The 19,932-nt window shown below is 50.8% G+C and overlaps 1 protein-coding gene across 1 annotated transcript; it reads left to right on the forward strand.

Annotated features, from left to right (window-relative positions):
• Nucleotides 1–15,912: 15,912 nt before the first annotated feature.
• On the forward strand, nucleotides 15,913–17,089 carry APLNR (apelin receptor; the record flags this gene model as incomplete). Its single annotated transcript, XM_080688215.1, has 1 exon — nucleotides 15,913–17,089. Exon 1 carries the CDS (start codon nucleotides 15,935–15,937, stop codon nucleotides 17,087–17,089), a length of 1,155 nt encoding a protein of 384 aa, XP_080544341.1. The 5' UTR covers nucleotides 15,913–15,934.
• Between the last annotated feature and the right edge of the window lie 2,843 nt (nucleotides 17,090–19,932).

The following is a 19,932-nucleotide window of genomic DNA, read 5'->3' on the forward strand; positions in this document are numbered from 1 at the left end:
CCAAGTCGAGCTGGCCAGCGCTCAAGGCTTAATTAGCTGAAATAACTGTGAATAAGAATCTTTAAAATGATAGTGGTTAAAGCGTAGGCTCTGATTATGCAGCCGCCTGGCATGAGCATGCCCCTGCCAGCTGGGCGGTGCCAAGTCGGCCAGCCGGAGCGGGAGGACTGGAGCGTGCCCCGTGGAACCCTCTGCCCGCCTCGCCATCCTCCGCGTGTGACGGGGACCAGACCCATAGAGCAGGCTGGTTCTGAGGAGACAGAGGCTTTGCAACCCTCAAATTCTCCCAAAGAACCAGGGCCCCACGGCTGCCACACACCAGGGGACACTGGCCGTCGCTGCCGAGTGATCTCCTGGCACTTCCTGTCTGGAAAATGGGGAGACTCACCTGCCAGGTTGTCCTGGAGGCTCACGTGAGTGTGTGCGCTACTCTTGGCCCAAGGCTGGCACTGCGGATACTCAGCAAATACTACTTTCTCTCGTTGCTTTTCTTTTTTCCACTGAATCTTCCGAAATAGTTTGCAGTGAAGGATGAGAGGGAAGGACTTGGTCAGGAGGTTGGAAGGAGCTGATGTTCCAGACACAATTTTCTCCCTCAATACCTCCCACACTTCCCCTGAGAGGTGTGGGATGCAAGGGCTAGGATATCTTTGAGGGTTAGGACCAGAGCAGAAGAGGTAGCGAGCGGGAACCCTTGCAAGGCCGGTCTATCGTGTTCTCCCCTAAAATCCCAAGCCAGGGAGAGGCCTCCGAAGCCTAGAGGTTACTTTTCATAATAGAACAATTAGGTCCAGCCTTAGGGAATGGACACATTTTCTTTTAGGTCAAAAGGTGGTCGAATGTGGGCAAGCCATAAGATAAAAAAAAGGCCACTCCGCTTGACTTGAATTAATCTGCGTTAAGCAATGTGCTGCTCTGTGCATCTATGTAAGGACGTTAGAAAACAAAGTATAAATGTTTTAATAATGAGATTTAAACAGGCCTTCAAAGCACAACAGCAGAGAGTCTGTCAGGCAGCGTGTAACTCCTCGCCAAGTAATTTGTAAGAAAATGATTGGTGTAGGTGCTGGGCGGAGGGAGCGGTGTTCCAGAGTGTGTGGGGTGATGGGCTGGTTAGCGGAAGGAGATGGGGAAGTTGTATCTGGAAGGATGTTACCAGCTTAAATCGGCAGAGAGGGGTCAGAATGAAGGCCTTGGCAGAGCACTGGGACCCCAACTTCTGCCTGGAAGGGACCCATGTCCTTGGCCTGAGCAAATCACATGGCCAAGGCGGATGTCAGGAGTGGCAGTAGTATTTTTGAACAATAAAACGACGACACTTCCTCTGCAGTTTTTTCCATAAAGGAAGAGTAAGTGGGCTCGGGAACCAGGTAGATAGCAGGGAGCGAGGTGGGAGGATACAAATATGAGTCGCCCAACCTGTAGCATGACCACTTCAAGTTGTGGGACCTTTCCCTAAGGACCAGCCCTTTGGGAGAGCATGCAGGTCGAGTTTGTCCCCACGGGTGCTAACTCTTTGGTTTTTCTGTATTTTCACGCAAGGATAAGGGCCCCAGTGATATCAACAGGGAAGCCCCAGAGGGGGAGCAGAACAGGCTTGGCCTGGGTCAGAGGTCAGACTGTTCGCGCTCGGGTCCACCGGAGCCCTCGCAAGGCTGGAACAAGAGGTAGACGAGTCTGCGAAGATCTCAAGTGGCCCCTGAGAGGACTCTGATGCCATCACTAAAGCGAGAAGCAGAAAATAGATCCTGGGGTTCACTTACACTTTCTGCCACACCCTGTTCCCATGAATGACACCCCTATTCATTCCGTTCCAGCAAGCGAGAAACCTAAGAGACACCCCGACATCTCCTTTTTCCTGGCACCTGTACCCAATCTAAAGTACCTCTGAGATCGATTCACTTTTTTCTGTTTTGACCACCACACTCTCAATCAAAGCTCCTATCATTTCTCGTGGCGACTAATGTCTCCTAATTGAACGCTTGTCCTCCTTCCTATCCGTTCTCCACACACAGCCAGTGTGGCTTTTCTGTAACACCGCCTGGATTTTGTCACCGTGCCCTGTTCATTAAAACCCTTCCTCGGCTTTCCATTGCTTGGAGGAGAAAGACAAAACTCCTCAAGGTGGCCACAGAGTGCCGTGTGGCCCAGCCCCAGCCTCCTATTGGAACACAGTCCCCATTGTCCTCTGTTCCAGCCGCACCCGCTTCCCTTCGGCCTTTGCTTTCCCCAGCTCCAGGCCGCCTCAGGATCTTTGCACGTGACGCCTTCTGCCCAGTGCTCGCTTTACTTGGTTGTCATCCTTTCCCCCACCCGCCTTCTCATCTTGAAGCTCTCGGAGGGGTTACCGTTTTCTCAGGGAAGTTTCCTTGATTTCCTGGATACACACACAATAAGGACAAACCCTTATCCTATGTGTATCCAGAGCTGGATTCAGCAATAGCCAGACTAAGTATGTGTTTTTTTTTATGTCAGGCATTATCGAAACAGAGTCAGTCCTAATTTTTCAAAATAATTTCAAAAAAGTCATGATGGGAAAAAGACAACTTTTGGGGGATTTTAATTACTTATTTTTCTATTCTGTTTATTTTAAATTGATTATGGAGGGGGTCGCAATCTTTTCACTACTTAGAGCCCCAAAGCGCCAGACTCTGAAACTCTGGCTGTGGATATAACTCTCCTTGTAATATTTTCCACAGTTGCAGCTTTGCTTCTGATGTCACCAGTTAGCACATGTCATTTTTATGACATTAGAAATGCATTCACAAGGCTCTCATTCTTTTGAAGGCGGAGGCCTAGGTAGTATTTTAATTCGTCTTTGAATTTAGCACAGGGTCCCCCACAAAGGAGAAATGCAACCAATGTTCTATAAGTGGGCGAGTCCCAGGAGCCTGGAGCCCCAGCCCTGGCTGGGATACTAATTGGCTTTGTTCTCTGTCCACTGCCTCTTCCTGCGGAAGTGTATCTGCCTAGTCAGAGCGGCTGGTGCCTGAGAAATAGAAAGGTGTCTTACCAGAGAGAGAAGGTAGAAAAGAGAAAAAGCACACACACACATTTTAAAGGAGATAATTACTTAAATCTCGATGTGGCCTTTAGGATCCCAGGGCTAAGGTTAGAATATCTTGGACAGTTATGAATAAAGAATATGTGTACATTCACATTTATTGCTTGGGCCCATTCATCTGTGTGCCCACCATTTTTTATGCTAAAATTGATGGATGTAGTGTGAGAGATTTCATTACAAAGTTCATTGAGATACAAGGTGCAAATAAATTCTCAGAGTCTTGAATGGTAAGCTGAGTGGAGGTTGGGGTTGCTGTTATGTGAGCAGCCACAAGGGGGCGCCGAGTGCCCAGCAATGAGATTCTTGTTTCCAGGGTCTTGACTGTCAACTTTTTATCAATTGTCAGTTCATTAAAAAAAAAACACCACACACACACACAAAGATTCATTAGTCTCCTTCTAGTCCATAATTTCCTTTAATAAAACAGAGTTCCATTTTCCCTTTCAGGTGTGTCTTTACAGAATGACATGCGTGAGAAGGAGTCGTGAATAATACTGAGGATGATCCAGTGTCTTGTTTTTCCTCCTGTACCATCCAAACAGAAAAATGACAGGAACATTTCCTGTATCCGTGTCATAATATAGTATTGGATGATTACAGTGCAATGTAACCACATTTCAGGATTGAACACACAGCTCAAAACACTGAGCTGGGTGTGGCGGCCTAGTGCTTGATTGAAGCAGATTGGGGACCCAAGCTGTTGGGGTGAGCCCTCTTTGCTAAGGATTCTTAGCACAGCCCCACAGCTGAAAGATTCCGGGATGGGCAATTCCAGATGTCAAGGGAGCCTAGAGGATGGAGAGGTCTGGTTTACTGGGGTCCCCTTGGGGACTCAGCTTGTGGGGTGTCTGCCCTGAAGGCAAGGTCTGGAAGCCAGCCCTGGGAATGGGGCTCAGGAAGGTCAAGGCTGAATACCAGATTGTTTCCACCAGAGGGCAGCATTGCCCAGCGGTCAGAAGCATAGCAGCCACCAGGGAGCCCAGGCTATACCTCAGGAGGCAGCTCTGGGCTTCTGTCTGGCAGGGACAGGGGTTGGGAGGTGGTGGGGGTGATGGTGGTGGTGGTGGTGGTGGTGGGGTGATGGTAGTGGTGGTGGGGGTGGTGGTGGTGATGGTGGTGGTGGTGATGGTGGTGGTGGGAGTGTTGATGGTGGTGGGGGTGGTGGTGGTGGGGGTGATGGTGGTGGGGGTGGTGGTGGTGGGGGTGGTGATGGTGGGGTGGTGATGGTGGGGGTGGTGATGGTGGTGGGGTGGTGGTAGTGGGGTGGTGGTAGTGGGGGTGGTGATGGTGGGGGTGGTGATGGTGGTGGGGGTGGTGGTAGTGGGGGTGGTGATGGTGGGGGCGGTGATGGTGGTGATGGTGATGGTGGTGGTGGTGGTGGTGATGGTGGTGGTGGTGGTGGTGGTGGTGGTGGTGGTGGTGGGGGTGATGGTGGTGGTGGTGGTGGTGGTGGTGGTGGGGGTGATGGTGGTGGAGGTGGTGGTGGGGGTGGTTGTGGGGGTGATGGGGGTGGTGGGGGTGATGGTGGTGGGGGTGGGGGTGATGGTGGTGGTGGTGTTGGTGGTGGTGGTGGGGGTGGTGGGGATGATGGTGGTGGGTGTGGTGGTAGTGGGGGTGGTGATGGTGGTGGTGGGGGTGATGGTGATGGGGATGGGGGTGGTGGTGGGGTGGTGGTCCAGTGCTTATTTTCATCTCCCCAAGCACCCCGAGGCCCTGAGTAGTCATAGCAGTCACCTGCCTCATGCTTTGCTGGCAATGGCAGGTACCCATACAGAGGCAGCTACGTGACTATCCCACTGGCTGCTATCAAAGCCTTAGGCATGTAGAGCAGGCACCTTTCATCCCTCAAGAAACTAAGATAAAAAGTGTCATTAAAAAAGAAGAAAAAGAAAAAAAAAAAGGCTTCACGAATTCTTCAGCATCATCTGTGGTGTAAGATTCAGAGCCCAGAACCAGCCAGCCTCGGTTAGAATCCCACTTCTAATACTTAGAAATTAGGGACTTAGACAAATTTCTTCATGTCCTTGTGCCTCAGTGTCTACACCTGAAAACTGAAAATTATCATTCCCATTTATCATACTCAAACCTCCACCCCATAGGGTTATTGTGGGGATGAAGTGAGCTATTGTAAAGAGGCAATTTTTTCTGAGCAATTGCCCTGCGCCAGGCACAGACCTGTCTTTTTCTCCTAATTTGACCACCGCTGCTTGTTTTTACCCCCACTTTCTAGTCAATGAAACCAAAGCTTGGAGCGGGACAGTAGCAGAACCAGGATGTGAAACCTGATGTTTTTGTTGGTTGACTCTTATAGTAATTGCAGAGCATGCTGGTCTTGGAAATCATCTTTGAGCTATTGTAGCCCTGTGATTCCTGTGAACCCCAGACCACAGCTCTAGTTTGTTCCTTATTCAAACTCGTGGTGCAGACAGGCCATTCATAGTTGGGCTAATGCCGTAGTGCAGGAGAGAACAGGCTCCCTGTATGTGGGTGTGTGTGCGGGGTTTCTCTGACATCCCCCTTCTGTGACGTGCTAGCAGGTCCCATTTGCTTGCAGAAGCAACCCAGAGAGTATATCCTGGCCCCCAGGCTTCTGGAATCAAAGTCATGGGTTCAAATCCTCTCCATGTTACTTGTAAGTCACATGGTCCTGAGCCAGTGATATAACTTTCTAAACCTCAGTTTATTCATCTGTAAAATGGGAATTATAACAAGTGGTCTCATGCGAATTTTAGGAGAATTTTTTTTTATTTTGATGAGAATTACACTGGGGAAAAGCTCTTCAGTGTGGCTTGTGCAGTGCTGATAAACTTGACCTACCAGGGTGGTCAGGGTGTGATAAGCATTGCCTGTTACTAGTAATTGTGTGTTTATTTGGCAGTCTAGCTGAGGGACATGAGAAAGCACATCCCTCCTGGATTCTATCTTGTCACAAAAAAATCCAAGTCTTCCCCTTCATACAGTTCCGGACAACTGCATCTGTTTCCTAGTGGGCCTCTCCATTCCAGCTCTCCCTCAAAGATGCCTCCAGGGTGAACATCTTAAAGCTTAGATCTGACCCTTTAGCTCAGGGCTGCACAGTAGGGATATATGGGGAACTATATATGTATATATTTTTTCTAGTTGTCACACTAAAAAAGTGAAAGAAACTGGTAAAATTCATTTTAATAATAATTTTATTTACCTCATATATCCAAAGTATATTTTGACATGTAATCAATAAATCCAAATTAACACATATAAACAGGATAAATCTGTCTAATATGCATATAATTAAACTTATTGGGATGACATTAGTCGAAATGGCCATATAGTTTTCAGGTGTGGGTTTCTGTATAAGATCTGTGTTTTGCACCGTATGCCCACCACCCAAAGTCAAACTTCCTGTCACCAGATATTAGGACCCTGCCCCCCTGGCGACCACCACACTGCTGTTTGTGTTCATGAGTTTCAGTTTTATATCCCACATTTGAGTGAAATCATATAGCACTTAGCTTTTTCTGACTTATTTCACTTTGCATAATATTCTCAAGATCCATCCATGTCGTTGCAAATGGCAGTATTTCATCCTTTCTTATGGCTGAGTAGTATTCCATTGTATGTATGTATGTACCATATCTTTATCCAGTCCTCTACCGCAGGACATTTTGGTTGTTTCCATGTCTTGGCCACCGTGAATAATGCTGCAATGAACATAGGGGTGCATATATCTTTGTGGAATACATGATTTTGAGTTTTTCGGGTATATTCCCAGGAGAGGGATTTCCTATGGGAACTCTATTCTTAATTTTTTGAGGAATCGGCAGACTGAGTTCTATAATGGCTATACCAATGCACATTCCCACCAGCAATTAATATTTTCTCTACAACCTCTCCAATACTTGTTATTGGTTGTCTTATTGATAATGGCCACTTTAACAGGTGTGAAGTGGCATCTCATTGAAGTTTTGATTTGCATTTCCCTAATCTTTTCATATATCTATTAGCTGTTTGTATGTCTTCTTGGGAGAGGTGTATGTTCAGGTCCTCTGCCCACTTTTTGATTGGGTTGTTTGTTTGGTGTTGAGTTTTACGAGTTCTTTATATATTTTTGGAAATTAAATCTTTGTTGGAGCTACTGTTTGCAAATACCCTCTCCCATCTGGTTGGCTGCCTCTTTGTTCTGTTGTCAGTTTCTTTTGCTGTGCAGAAGCTTTTTAGTTTGATATAGTCCCATCCATTTATTTTTGCCTTTGTTTCCCTTGCCTTTGGGGTCAGGTTAATAAAATGTTCCCTATGACCAAGGTCCCTAAGTTTGGTACCTATATTTTCTTCTATGTAACTTATTGTTTCAGTTCTTATATTTAGGTCTTTGATCCATTTTGAATTAACCTTTGTACATGGGGACAAACTATAATCCAGTTTCATTCATTTGCATGTGGCTTTCCAGTTTTCCCAGCACCATTTATTGAAGAGACTATCTTTACTCCAACCCGTGTTTCTGGCTCCTTTATCGAAAATTATCTGTTCATGTACATGTGGTTTCCTAGCTGGGCTCTCTGTTCAGTTCAGTTCATCTGTGTATCTGTTTCTCTGCCAATACCATGTTGTTTTGATTATCTTAACCCTGCAATATAATTTGAAGTCAGGTAGCATGATACCTCCAGCTTTGCTCCTTTTTCCTCAGGATTGCTTTGGCTATTCAGGATCATTTGTGGTTCCATACAAATCTGATGATGTCTTGTTCTATTTTTTTAAAAAAAAAATGACATTGGGATTTTGATGTGGATTGCATTAAATCTGTATATTGCTTTGGGTAATAAGGCCATTTTTAACTATGTTGATTTCTTCCAATCCATGAACACAGGATATTTTTCCATTTTTGTTGTGTCTTTTTCAATCTCTTTTAGTAGTGCTTTGTAATTTTCAATATATAGGCCTTTCATGCTCTTCGTTAAGTTTATTTCTAAGTATTTTATTTTTTTTGCAATTGCAAAGGAATTTTTTTCCCATTTCTTTTTCTTAAGTTTTGTTGTTAGTATACAGGAAGGCAACTTTACCTCTATTGTCTTGTTGAATCCTCCTATGAACCCTATAAAGTAGATACTATAATGACTCCCATTATACAGATGAGAAAACTAAGGCTTGAAATGATTGTGCTCATTGCCATGGCAACCTGACTTCTGAGTGGTAGCCCTGTGCTCTGAACCACTCTGCTCTGTTGAAGGTCATGCTTTTGAATGAGCAGTGATACCCCCAGTTGGAATGGGCATGGGCTGCCAGGCTCAGGAGTGAGCGTCTGGTCAATAGAGTTATTCAAGAGACCCCGAGGGGACCCTGAGGCTGGGGGGCAATAGAGGAGATTTCTGTGCTGAGCTGGGGTGAGGAGGCAGGCTGACGATGCTCTTTGCAGTTGTGAGGGTCTAGGATGTGGTCCTATTCCAGGGGAGGGTGTGCTCTGTGCAGCCTGGACAGCAGTGTGTCTCCAGTACCTGCTCCAGCCCCAGGTGGAGGCCTTGGCTTCCTCCCTCATCAGTGCAGGGCTGGCTTTCCCCAAGCTCCTGTGGCCCGGGCAGCTTCTGTGCCGATTGCGTTGGTCTTCTCCCCTGGAGGGCCCAGACTCACATCCTCCCATTGTCAGCACTGATACAGTACCTCATTAATTTAGACTCACTCTGAAGACTCACTGTAAATATTTTTGGAAACACCATGTTGCTCTCTTGAAGGCTGGTAGGGCAGGGTGTGAGTGGGGCCAGGATCCTGTCTGCCTCTTCCTGACCTCCTTCCGGCCTCTGCTCGGTTTCCTGTCCTGGCGGCCTCCTGCCGAAGCCGCTCCTCCCAGCCTAACAAAGACCAGAGCTCCACAGAGAATGGCTTCCTCTGGTCTGGCCTCTGGGGATGGGATGGGAAGACAGAGTGGTGCAGGCGACAGAGTGCTTGATCAGATGGGGACACCTGCATGGATTCCCTTTCCCTCCTTTGGCCTCACTTTCCAGTAAAGTCAATTGTGGAACAGATGGGTGGCTGCAACCTTTACGCGTGCAAATGCTACCCTGCTGGCTTTCCTGTCCTCCCCCCACCAACGGGTTGTCACTTTGCAAGGGCTCTGTTTGTCTAGCCCACTCCATTTATTAAATAATCATGAACTCATCTCAGTTTTGATTCATCGCAGGCATCCTGAGCAGCATGGAGTAACCAGAGTCTCTACATCCAGTTGTGAAAATCCAAGCTGGAAATTCAAGCTGGAGGTCCAAGCCGGCACTTGGCATTTAGAGAGCGTGAGCTCATTAGGTTTTATGAAATGCTGATGCTGGCCCATGCTCCCCCACCCCCCTTACTCTCCGACCTCAGCTTGGGAGTCAATGGTCTCAGTGAACTTTAGGAATCTTTCCTATTCTAAGTCATAGGAAACTAGCCCCATCCAGGTGTTCCTAAAGAAAGCTCTGCCTGCTTCTGAGGTTACAGAGATCTGGTCCTGCTGCCTACAGCCATGTGGTTTCACGCATTTATTATAGGTCAACTAGGGGCCCAGTGCATGAATTTGTGCACCTTGAAAGGAACTGTGGGCCGCGAGGCTGAGGTAGGCACAGGAGAGGGTCTCAGCCCATCCTCCGTGCCCCTGCCTGGCCCCTCCTGTCACCCCCCCTTGCTGTAGGCCTCCCCCCATGCCATCCCCTGCCGGCAGCCCCACTCCCGCTGCTGTTGCTCGCACCTGCTGATGGCGGGGAGTGATTGGGGCTGATGCCAGCAGTGGGTGCAAGTGGGGTCAGCGCTCTCAGTGGGTGTGAGCAGTGGTTGCTGCCCTGATTGCCCCTCAGGAGCAGGGGGAGGTGGAGAAGCCCTCAGGGGCGATCAGGGCAGCAACCACTGCTCGCACCCGCTGACAGCACTGGTTCCACTTGCACCCACTGCTGGCACGGAGTGATTGGGACTGGCGCTGGACACCGGCATTTGGTGCAGGTGCGAGTGGGGCCGTCTGCCAGCAGCAGGTGCGAGCAGGGCTGGTGCCAGCAGCAGGTGTGAGTGCCAGGCGGGACCGTGGCACACAGCAGCAAAGAATTTTCAGTAACCACCAGAGGCTTGCCCCGATGACAGCAACCAGTGCCCCACCTTGGTCTGGCGCCCCCGCTCACTTGCTCCACCATCTCACCAGGGCCAACACCCTCTATGTTCTGCACATGCCCCCTGGTGGTCAGCGCACATCATAGCGACCAGTTGTTTAGTTGTTTGATTGTTCCGCCATTTGCATATTAGCCTTTTATTATATAGGATTATGTACATGGTGCTGTGCTAAGTAATAGGGTGGGGGTGAGGAATGGTGAGTGAGGGCATGAGAGGGGTACATTCCAGACTCCTGTGGTTCACAGTTCAACAAACAACGGGTTAGATGGGGCTGAGGCTGTGTGGAGAGAACAGATCCGATCCGATCCTACCATCACCGACCTGCTCCTCCGAGAGTTCATTTGCCTCCCTCTTTTTTTTTTTTAATTAAAAAAAATGTTTTATTGATTTTTTACAGAGAGGAAAAGAGAGGGATAGAGGGTTAGAAACATTGGTCAGCTGCCTCCTGCACACCCCCCACTGGGGATGTGCCCACAACCAAGGTACATGCCCTTGACCAGAATCAAACCTGGGACCCTTCAGTCCACAGGCCGACGCTCTCCCCACTGAGCCAAATGGGTTAGGGCTGCCTCCCTCTTTTGACCTTTTTAGTAAGAAATCCACTTCTCCAGCCACTTCTGGGAGCCACTGCCACAGTTCCCAGAATAACATAAAGCTAGCCCTGCTGTCAATGTCCTCATGTACAGATAGGGAAACTGAGGCTCAGAGAAGGACCTGACTAGGTGACACAGCAAAGCTAGGATGCCAGCGACTCCCAAGAGGCCCCTACTCTGGTGGTCTACTCCGTCTGCAGCTCCCCCTTTCCTCTGATTGTCTGCGTCTTTATCCAGTCTAACTTTCTGTCACTGAGTTCAAGGCTTTTACTATTTTGTCTCTTCTCCACCTCTGGAATGGACGTGCAGATCAGGGCCGTGGTCTGAATTGCTCACACAACTCATTCTGCGTGTGCCCAGTGTCTCCAAAGGGGTCTGACACATAGTAGCTGCTCAGTAAACATTTGCTCATTGATTGAATTAGTAGCCAAGATGGAATTAGCTCCCAGGCCAGCAGGTTTCTCTGCATTTGCTGTCTGCAAAGCTCAGGGAGGTCTAAGTGTTGGGAGGATGGATGGCCTGGGAGTTTGGAGCACCAAATGGTGGTGGTGGGGGGAGGGGAGGGTGTTGGAGGGGAGAAGGAGCTACAGGGGGGGGTCTGCTTTAATTGTCAGAAGGCAGCTGGCCATTTGTTTTTGGTCAGATAAGCTGCCAAAATAGGACTTGTGAGTGTGTGAGTGTGTGAGGCTGGGCTGGGGCGGGGAGCGGGATCCCAGAGTGGGCTGGGCAGCCCCTGTTCCCGAGGCCCCTCCCTCCCCTTTCCCTCTAATGGCTCGGCCAGCTGTTAGGGACACAGCTGCCTCTTGGGGAGGGAGAAAAGGGCCCTGTTGCCCTGGGTGAGTTCTGAAGCTTCAGAGTTCAAAGCAAACCTGAGGAGTGAGGGGGCTGGAGCGGAGAGCAGGGAGGCAGGAGGTGAGAAGTCAGCGAGGGGCAGGGAAAGGCAGGCTTCCTCTTTGAAGTCCTCCACCCAGAGTGTGGGGCAAGGCCTGGCGAGGTCCCTGCGTTTCCCTCTCATCCCAGGCCCTTAGAGAGATCCAATTAACCACCCTTTCCTGTCTTCCAAGGAGGATGTTTATCCAGATCCCGGGCCCATCACACACTTGCTACGTAAATAGTGCACCCAAAGCACACACGTGCCCCACGCACACACAAGTCCCATATGCTCACAGGGGACCCCACGACACCAGCCCCGCACAGGCACACAGCCAGGGCACTGGGCCAAGCTAGTCTCTGCTCTCTAGGCCAGGAATCTGGGGGGTGGGGGGTGGGGGAGGGCTATTGATTCAACGACTCCAGAGGTCCCCCAGCAGTCTGGGCTCTTCTCTACAGGCCGATCTGGGAGATGTTCATCTCAGACTCGTCACAATATCCTAAGAAATCACCCAGGAGAGACAGAGGTCCCCCAGAAAACCTGTTCGGCCTCTCCAGGACAGGCCAGCCCGGGGAACACGGCTTTAGCTGCTGGTTTGCCAGGTGGCTCAGGCTAGATTATTTGGTGTCAATGTAACAAAAGAAGGTGCCCCTGTTAATGAAGGAGAACAGCTCCAGGTGAAGACCAGCCTCTCCCATCCTTTTCCTGAGTGTGTTCCTATGGCTACAATTTACCAGGCACCAAATTGAGGGGACACAGGAGGGAAAAGCAGGTCCTGCCCACGTACTCTCTCTCCCTGGTGAGGGCTTCCTTCTGTGCCGTGGTGGCATGTATGGTCTGGTCCTCTTTACTGAACTCTCATCTTCTGTGGATGGGCAGGGACCTTGGGTGTCAGGTGGAGTGAGGAGGGAGGTGGGCTCATTCTGGTCATCTCTGCCACTGCTGGGCCCATCTGGCTCCAGCTGGCTCTCAGTTGGAAGCCAGGTTTTATCAACACTCCACCCCTTCTGGCCCCAATCAGCGGCCCCCTCCCAGCCTTGGCCCCCCATTTCCTCTCATTTCAACCAGTCTGATTCCCCTGGTGAGATTAATTGCTTCTTACCCCCTATGAGGCAGAGAGTCCGAGGCCAGGGGATTAAAGTGATGAATGCATACCCTCTCCCACGGGCTTTCTATCTGACTCAGGATCCAAATGGGAAGAGCTGGGAGGAGGAACCTGATTTTGGGGCCACTTGCACCCCTCCCTCTATGTTCCCAGCTGCAAAGGACAGGGGTACCTGCACCTTTCTGGGAGAAGCAGAGATCTGGATTCACTGGGGGTCTTGAACTTGGCCTTTATCCTGGAATGTCCTGAGCAGTCATTTTTATTGTAACAGAAACATCAGCTGTGAGCTGAGATGAGCCAAACAGGTTGCTGCACAACGCTATTGTCCTTTCTGATAGGTCAAGGTTGATGAAGGTTAACTGGTGCCACCCAAGCTTGCTCTCGGGTTATAACAACCGTCAATCATTCTGCCATCCACACAGGCTTCCATTAGACAAACATGCAGGAGAAAGCAGTTTGTTCCCTGGGTTCTGTGAGAGCCGGGAAGCCCGAGCTTGGGTCCTATTGAGTGTCCTGAGCACTATTTTGCAGACTGCTAAGATGTCATCTCTCTGGCTGGCATCAGGCAGCCAGGAATCCTCTTTGGGAATGGCTGGGCACAGCACTATTTCTGGATCAAGCTATGCTGCCAATCCCGAGGGTTTAGTGTAGACTGTTCCCTGGCAGGATTCATATACCCCGTTCAATCAAGAGGGGGGAGTCTCTCTGAAATATTTTAGCCAATCTATTTTAAATTTCCCCCAAGAATGTGTATTTCAAAGTAAATCCCATGTATCCTAGCACCGTTGTACATTTCTATAATGCTCAACAGATGACAAATGCCTCAATTTAAAGAGGGTGGGAGATTTTCCTTAGGGATCATAGTGGGTTAGTCTATGGACTCAAGGCAGCTTTGGTTCACATTCTGATCCTGACAATTACTAGCTGGGTGACCTTGGGCAAGTTATTTGACCTCCCCATGGCTCAGTTTCCTCATCTGCAAAATGAAGTACCTATTTCCTAAAGTTGTCTTGCCGATGAAAAGAGATAATAAATATATACAAAATAGAAAATGTTTAGCAGAATTCCTAGCACATAGTAGGGACTCAATGTGTAATCCTCAGGAGAAACACCAAGGTGTTCTCTTTTGCACATTGCCTTTAGGTAAAGGCCATCCAAGACCCTCAGGATCTTATTCTCTGCAGCCTCTTCTCCTGCATCTCCCCACTGTACCCTAAGGCGTTGGCTGTGTTTATTTTCATTTTTTAAAAATGTTTGCATTTTATGTTTCTTTCTCTTGGTCTATGCTCCCTATTTTTCTCCCACCTTCTATTCTTGGCAAGCTCCTGTTCAAAGAACAGGAGTCCAAGGACATGTTTTCCTGTCCTGCCCTATCTTTGTAAAAATGGTTTTAATTTCCCCAATTTAGGAAATCTCTCATAAAATCCAGAATTTGAAGTTATGTTGAAAAACCAGAAGGCACGGAAATCCTGGCAACCAGAGACAGAGCTGAGGAGGCCTCCTTTTGATGGAGTGTGCTGGTTCTGGTTTGCTGAAGTCTCCACCACTCCATATTGTCTCCAACTGGCTGTTTACCCACATACGTTCTTAGCCTGATCCTTGTGGGTACTTGAGTTGGGGGGCTTTCTGAACAAACCTCCCTTAAGACGATGGATTCTAGTTTTGTAAACCCTTTGCATTGGAGGTGGGCAAGCCTTGATTTTGCATCATTTCACCCCTGCCCAACTTTAGGTGGCCTCCTCCACTCTTGTGGGGTGGGTATTATTTTATCTTCTCTTGTGCACCCTTCCCTCCTGCCTGCCCAGAGGTCCTGGAGAGGTGGGCAGGGCAAAATGAGTTTCTATAGGACCGTGGCCCTGGCATCTATTCCGGGCTGCTCCTTTCTCTGCCTCCTCCTCTAGCTGTAACACCCTGTCCCTGGCCTTACAGAAACCCCCTTGTCCATGTAGGGCGTAAGAACCTGAGAACTGAAAGGCAGCCTTGTTCTCATTGCATAGTACCTTATACACTTATTCCTCTTCCTACGGACTCCCTTTTTCATTCTCTCTCTAATTCATCCATTTACTTATTCACTCAACAACCATTTAGTGATCACTTACTACATGCCAGGCACTGTGTTAGGTGCTTGGAGAAGAAGAAAAGCAAACAGCAAAACCAGAACAGAAGCCATCCTGTGACCTTGGGCAAAAGACATTTACCTTGTTAGGCCTGTTTCCCCACAGGTTTAATAACTTGAGTCGATATTCTTTTGTCTGGGATTTCTTCCATCCTGTGACTCTGTCCTGACTCTAAAACTTCCAATGCCATCTGCAAACTGCTATCTGCTGACAGCTTATGAATTATAGAGAAATCTCCCTGTACCTGCGTCTGTAAAATATAGAAGTTCCCAGAGAGAGGGTCAAAGCGGAAGGGTAAAGGAGCGTGAAGTGAGTGAGTAAAGTACTGGGAAGTCTGGTCTGGGAGAGGGCAGGGCAGGCAGGAGGGAAGGGAGGGTGGGACAGACCCAAAGGGCTAGACCCGCCTGCCAGGAGGGCTTGCCAGATGCTCAAACCGTCAAAATCTCACACCCTCCTTGTCCCCAACCCACCCTGGCTCCAGCTAGGGCTAGATTTCAATCTGCATAATTTGCCCCATTTAGAGAAGATGGGAGGGGGTGAGAACAGGAGGGTGGTGAGGACTGAGGGGGGTGGGGTGGGTGCGCTCCAAAGACCAGAGGAAACCAGAGGGATAGAGGCGGGACCAGGAGGAGAGTGGGCTGCAAGCCACAGATAACATTCTGCCCAGCACAGCAGGGGTCAATTTGGTTCACTTGCCCAGTGACAAGCAAGAAAAAAAAAAAGTGGGCTGTAACCTAAAGATCTTAAGACTCACAAGTGAGGGGTTGGTTTGGAGGTGGGAGGAGGGAGTGAGGAGCCGAGGAGGAGACGGGACTCTGGAGGGTGCAGGAAGCTCTTAGCTGGGGCTGGGGCCAGGCAGGAGAGGGTGGGGAAGTCTGTGGGCGCAGTCATCCTCCAGGGTCCGGCCCAGAGGCAGCTTCTCCCGCTGTTGGGACGGGCTCTGGACACCTTCCGCTCCTCTTGCCTGTATTCCAAGGCACAAGCCAGAGGCTCTGGGCGCTTGCTTGCTGAGCTGGTGACACAGGACACAGCCACAGAGCTGGTTCCCCCGGGGACCCCCTGCCTGTCTGCTCTCTGCCCCGCAGCATGGAGGAAAGTAGCGAATTTGACAATGACTATGGGGCAGACAACCTGTCTGGGTGTGAGTACACGGACTGGAAGTCCTCGGGGGCCCTCATCCCTGGCATCTACATGCTGGTCTTCCTCCTGGGCACCACGGGCAACGGCCTGGTGCTCTGGACCGTGTTCCGGAGCAGCCGGGAGAAGAGGCGCTCCGCTGACATCTTCATCTCCAGCCTGGCGGTGGCCGACCTGACGTTCGTGGTGACCCTGCCGCTGTGGGCCACCTACACGTACCGGGAATACGACTGGCCCTTCGGCACCTTTGCCTGTAAGCTCAGCAGCTATGTCATCTTCGTCAACATGTACGCCAGCGTCTTCTGCCTCACCGGCCTCAGCTTCGACCGCTACCTGGCCATCGTGAGGCCCGTGGCCAACGCCCGGCTGCGGCTGCGGGTCAGCGGGGCCGCGGCCACGGCGGCGCTGTGGGTGCTGGCTGCGCTCCTGGCCATGCCGGCCATGGTGTTACGCGCCACGGTCGAGGTGCCTTCTGGCCTGGATAATGTCACGAAGGTGCAGTGCTACATGGACTACTCCATGGTGGCCACCCTCAGCTCTGAGTGGGCCTGGGAGCTGGGCCTGGGGGTCACGTCCACGGCGCTGGGCTTCGTGGTGCCCTTCACCATCATGCTGACCTGCTACTTCTTCATCGCGCAGACCATCGCCGGCCACTTCCGCAAGGAGCGCATCGAGGGCCTGCGCAAGCGGCGCCGGCTGCTGAGCATCATCGTGGTGCTGGTGGTGACCTTCGCGCTCTGCTGGATGCCCTACCACCTGGTGAAGACGCTCTACACGCTGGGCAACCTGCTGCACTGGCCCTGCGGCTTCGACCTCTTCCTCATGAACGTCTTCCCCTACTGCACCTGCATCAGCTACGTCAACAGCTGCCTCAACCCCTTCCTCTACGCCTTCTTCGACCCCCGCTTCCGCCAGGCCTGCACCTCCATGCTCTGCTGTGGCCACAGCAGGTGTGGGGGCGCCTCCCACAGCAGCAGTGGGGAGAAGTCGGCCAGCTACTCCTCCGGGCACAGCCAGGGGCTCGGCCCCAACACCGGGAAGGGCGGAGAGCAGACCCAGGAGAAATCCATCCCCTACAGCCAAGAGACCCTTGTGGTTGACTAGGGCTGGGACCCCAGAGAAGCCTGGTGCCCTCTGCACGCCCCGGCCCTTGCCCTTGCTCTCTGAAAGTCAGGTAGCACGAGGGCACTCTTGCTCTTGCACGGGACGCCATCCTGGCTCCCTGCCTCCCGCCTTCCTCTTGTACTCCTTCTCCTTTAATTTTTGGTCAAAGGTTGCGGTGTGATGGAAGGAGACTGAGCCCTGCAGGTCTGAGCTAGGCCACTCAACAGCTGTGAGACTGACTTTTCACAGTCTCTTAACTTCTCTGAGCCTCAGTTTCTCCATTTGTGTATGTATAATGGGGGAAGTCATACGGGCACTGAAATGATGGGTGCGTCTGGCTCAGTAAAAGTTGGTGTCTTCCCAACCCTCCCCCCCCCCCCCCCCCCGCCATCCTTTATTCTGGGATCTCAGCTTTTTTTTCTCCTTCCTTTCTGTTTAGATTTCTCTACCCTCTCCCTCCCTTTGTTTTTCCCTCTATCTCTGTATAGTTTTCCTCCCCTCTGAATCCTTAGCTCTGGTTCCCGCCCCTCTCCCATAGCTCATTCCTCCCCTCAATCCATTCTTCTTCCTCTTTTTACCTCCTTGTTGTGAGGGGCTCCTAAGGGTTAAGAATCCTGAAGCTTGTAAACACTGCTCCTGTTCAAGCCCTTTATCCTGTTCTCTGAGAAAGCCAAGGGAACGGGCTGGGGCGGGGGTGGGCTGGGTGTCAGGGACAAGTTAGCACTAGCACTCCCGGTCTGCAGGAGCTCCAAAACTTTCCCCCAAATCGGGTCAGAGTGCTGTGATTTCAGGCACCTCTGGGGGCTCCCTTCCTGCAGCCCATCTGTGAAGCCAAGTGCTTTCTGGAGTTTTCCGGGACGCTGTCATTCATCCTCTGATCTCTGCGGGAACTGGAGGGCAGTGGGTTCACAAGCAATGGGCTCCTTGGATTCTTCCTGTGAATGGGGGTTGGGAAGGGACAGGGAGAAAAAGGGGAGTCAGCATTTGGTCTATATGTGACTTGGCTTCTCTCCCACAATCTTGCCCCTCCCACCTCCTCCAGAGCTGAGCTTCCCCCACCCCACCCGGCACCCCAGGATGCGTTTCTTGGGCACTGGTGCTACTCCGTGCCAAGAGTCAGCTTGGGATGTGGTGGCGATGCTTGCCTTGAGTGTGTATATGTGTATATATGTAAGCCTGGGTGAACATAGCATGACAGCAGTGTGCCGGTGTCACTTGGATGAACCCCCCATCTCTATTCTTCACACAGTATGTTTGAGAGAAGAAGGGACATATTGAGGCAATATAGAAAAAAGGGGAGCCCTCCCCCACTGGATTTGGGGGCTTTGACGGCTGGTCCGTGCTTTAAGAGAGAAGCCTGTGTTTGAGTTTGCTCCTGGCTCCCTATAGGGACATCTCTCCCTAGAGCTGCTGACACTGAGGCTTGGGGACGAACTATGGTCCTATGTGCTGGGTCCCCAAACCTTCCCTAGTTACATGAGAGAACCAGGAGGCTGGTGGAGAGCTTCCCTTGGCCCCATTCTCACGCCTTCTCACCTTGCTTTGAGTTTATGGGAGTTTCCTTCAGCACCCTCCCTTTTTCCAGGGTCTGTGACCCTCTTCCTAAGGGGGGGGGGGCACCTGCTTGCCATGGGGTGAAGAGCCCTGTGGGTTTTTCTCACTCCACCATCAAGATCGGACCTCTTGGCTTCTTCCACTTGGTTGGGGGCTGAGAGCAGTGCCTGGAGCAGCCGTGCAGGGCTGACAGCATGAGTCCACACATCCAGAGGGCAACATTGATGGTCTGGCCTTTGTGAGCTGGGGGCAGGGTGTGTATATTCCGGGTTTTGTCTTTGGAGGATTCTAGACGTGAAGGACAAGACATCAGCCATGGAGGCAGGAAGAGCCCAGCTTGGTGTAAATGGACATCTTGGTCATTGCTGGGATGGAGCCAACTCTGGGAGTGGTGGGAGGAGGAGAAGGAGACTGGAGAGACTCAGCTTAGTAGTCTCCCCATCGCAAGCCAGAATCTTCCACAGACTCACTTTCTCAGCCCAGGGCTGTCCTCAAAGCATCCAGTCAAGGGTGAAAGAAGCTTCTAGAAGGGAAGAGGGTGTGCCTCTCAGAGACCCTCCTGGGGACTTGCAGAGACTTCCCACCTGGGACTCATCAGTGGTCCTGGATAGAGGGTGGAGGAGGCTGCCTGCAGTGTCCCTCCCCTATCCCCAACCTGCCTCTTCTTGGAATGTCTGTGCTATTTTCTGACCCTGTTGGTCACTGCGGTTCATCAAATAAATCTGTTTTGTGTAACTATTGTGTTCAAAGACCCTTCTCACACAAGTGTCTTGGGATACTGAAAAGACCCCCAAAGTACAGATGTTACAGTGGGAGGTGGCATGAGCCCAGCTGAGAGAGAATAAGAAGGGAAGTGGAAGCTGAAAGGACTAAAGTGGGAAACTGGAAAGGACATGGGGAAGCTGCAAGAAGATGGAGAAAATAGACCCTAGGGAAGCAAAGCTTTCAGGATGAGATCAGGGGGAAGGCAAAGGAAATAAAGGGATGGGGAGCAGCTAAGTTTTTGTGTTTGGAAAAGCCTAGAACAAATGGGCACACATTTTGGAGTCTGGAGCACAGATCTGAGGGAAAATATTAACATTTCTTCCTGTGAAGGTAGACCTATTATTTATTCACTAGAGGCCTGGTGCATGAAATGGTGCACAGGTGGGGTCCAGCCAGCCCATCCCGATCAGGGCCAGGTGGGGGAGGGGCTGTGGGCAGTTGGTGAGCCAACCCCACCCCCGATTGAGGTGAGGGGGGCCAAGAGGGGGGGCTGGCAGTGGGGAAGGACCATGGGTAGTTGGTGG

The sequence above is a fragment of the Plecotus auritus genome, assembly GCF_963455305.1.
Source record: "Plecotus auritus genome assembly, chromosome: 9".
In the NCBI taxonomy this organism is placed as follows: domain Eukaryota; kingdom Metazoa; phylum Chordata; class Mammalia; order Chiroptera; family Vespertilionidae; genus Plecotus; species Plecotus auritus.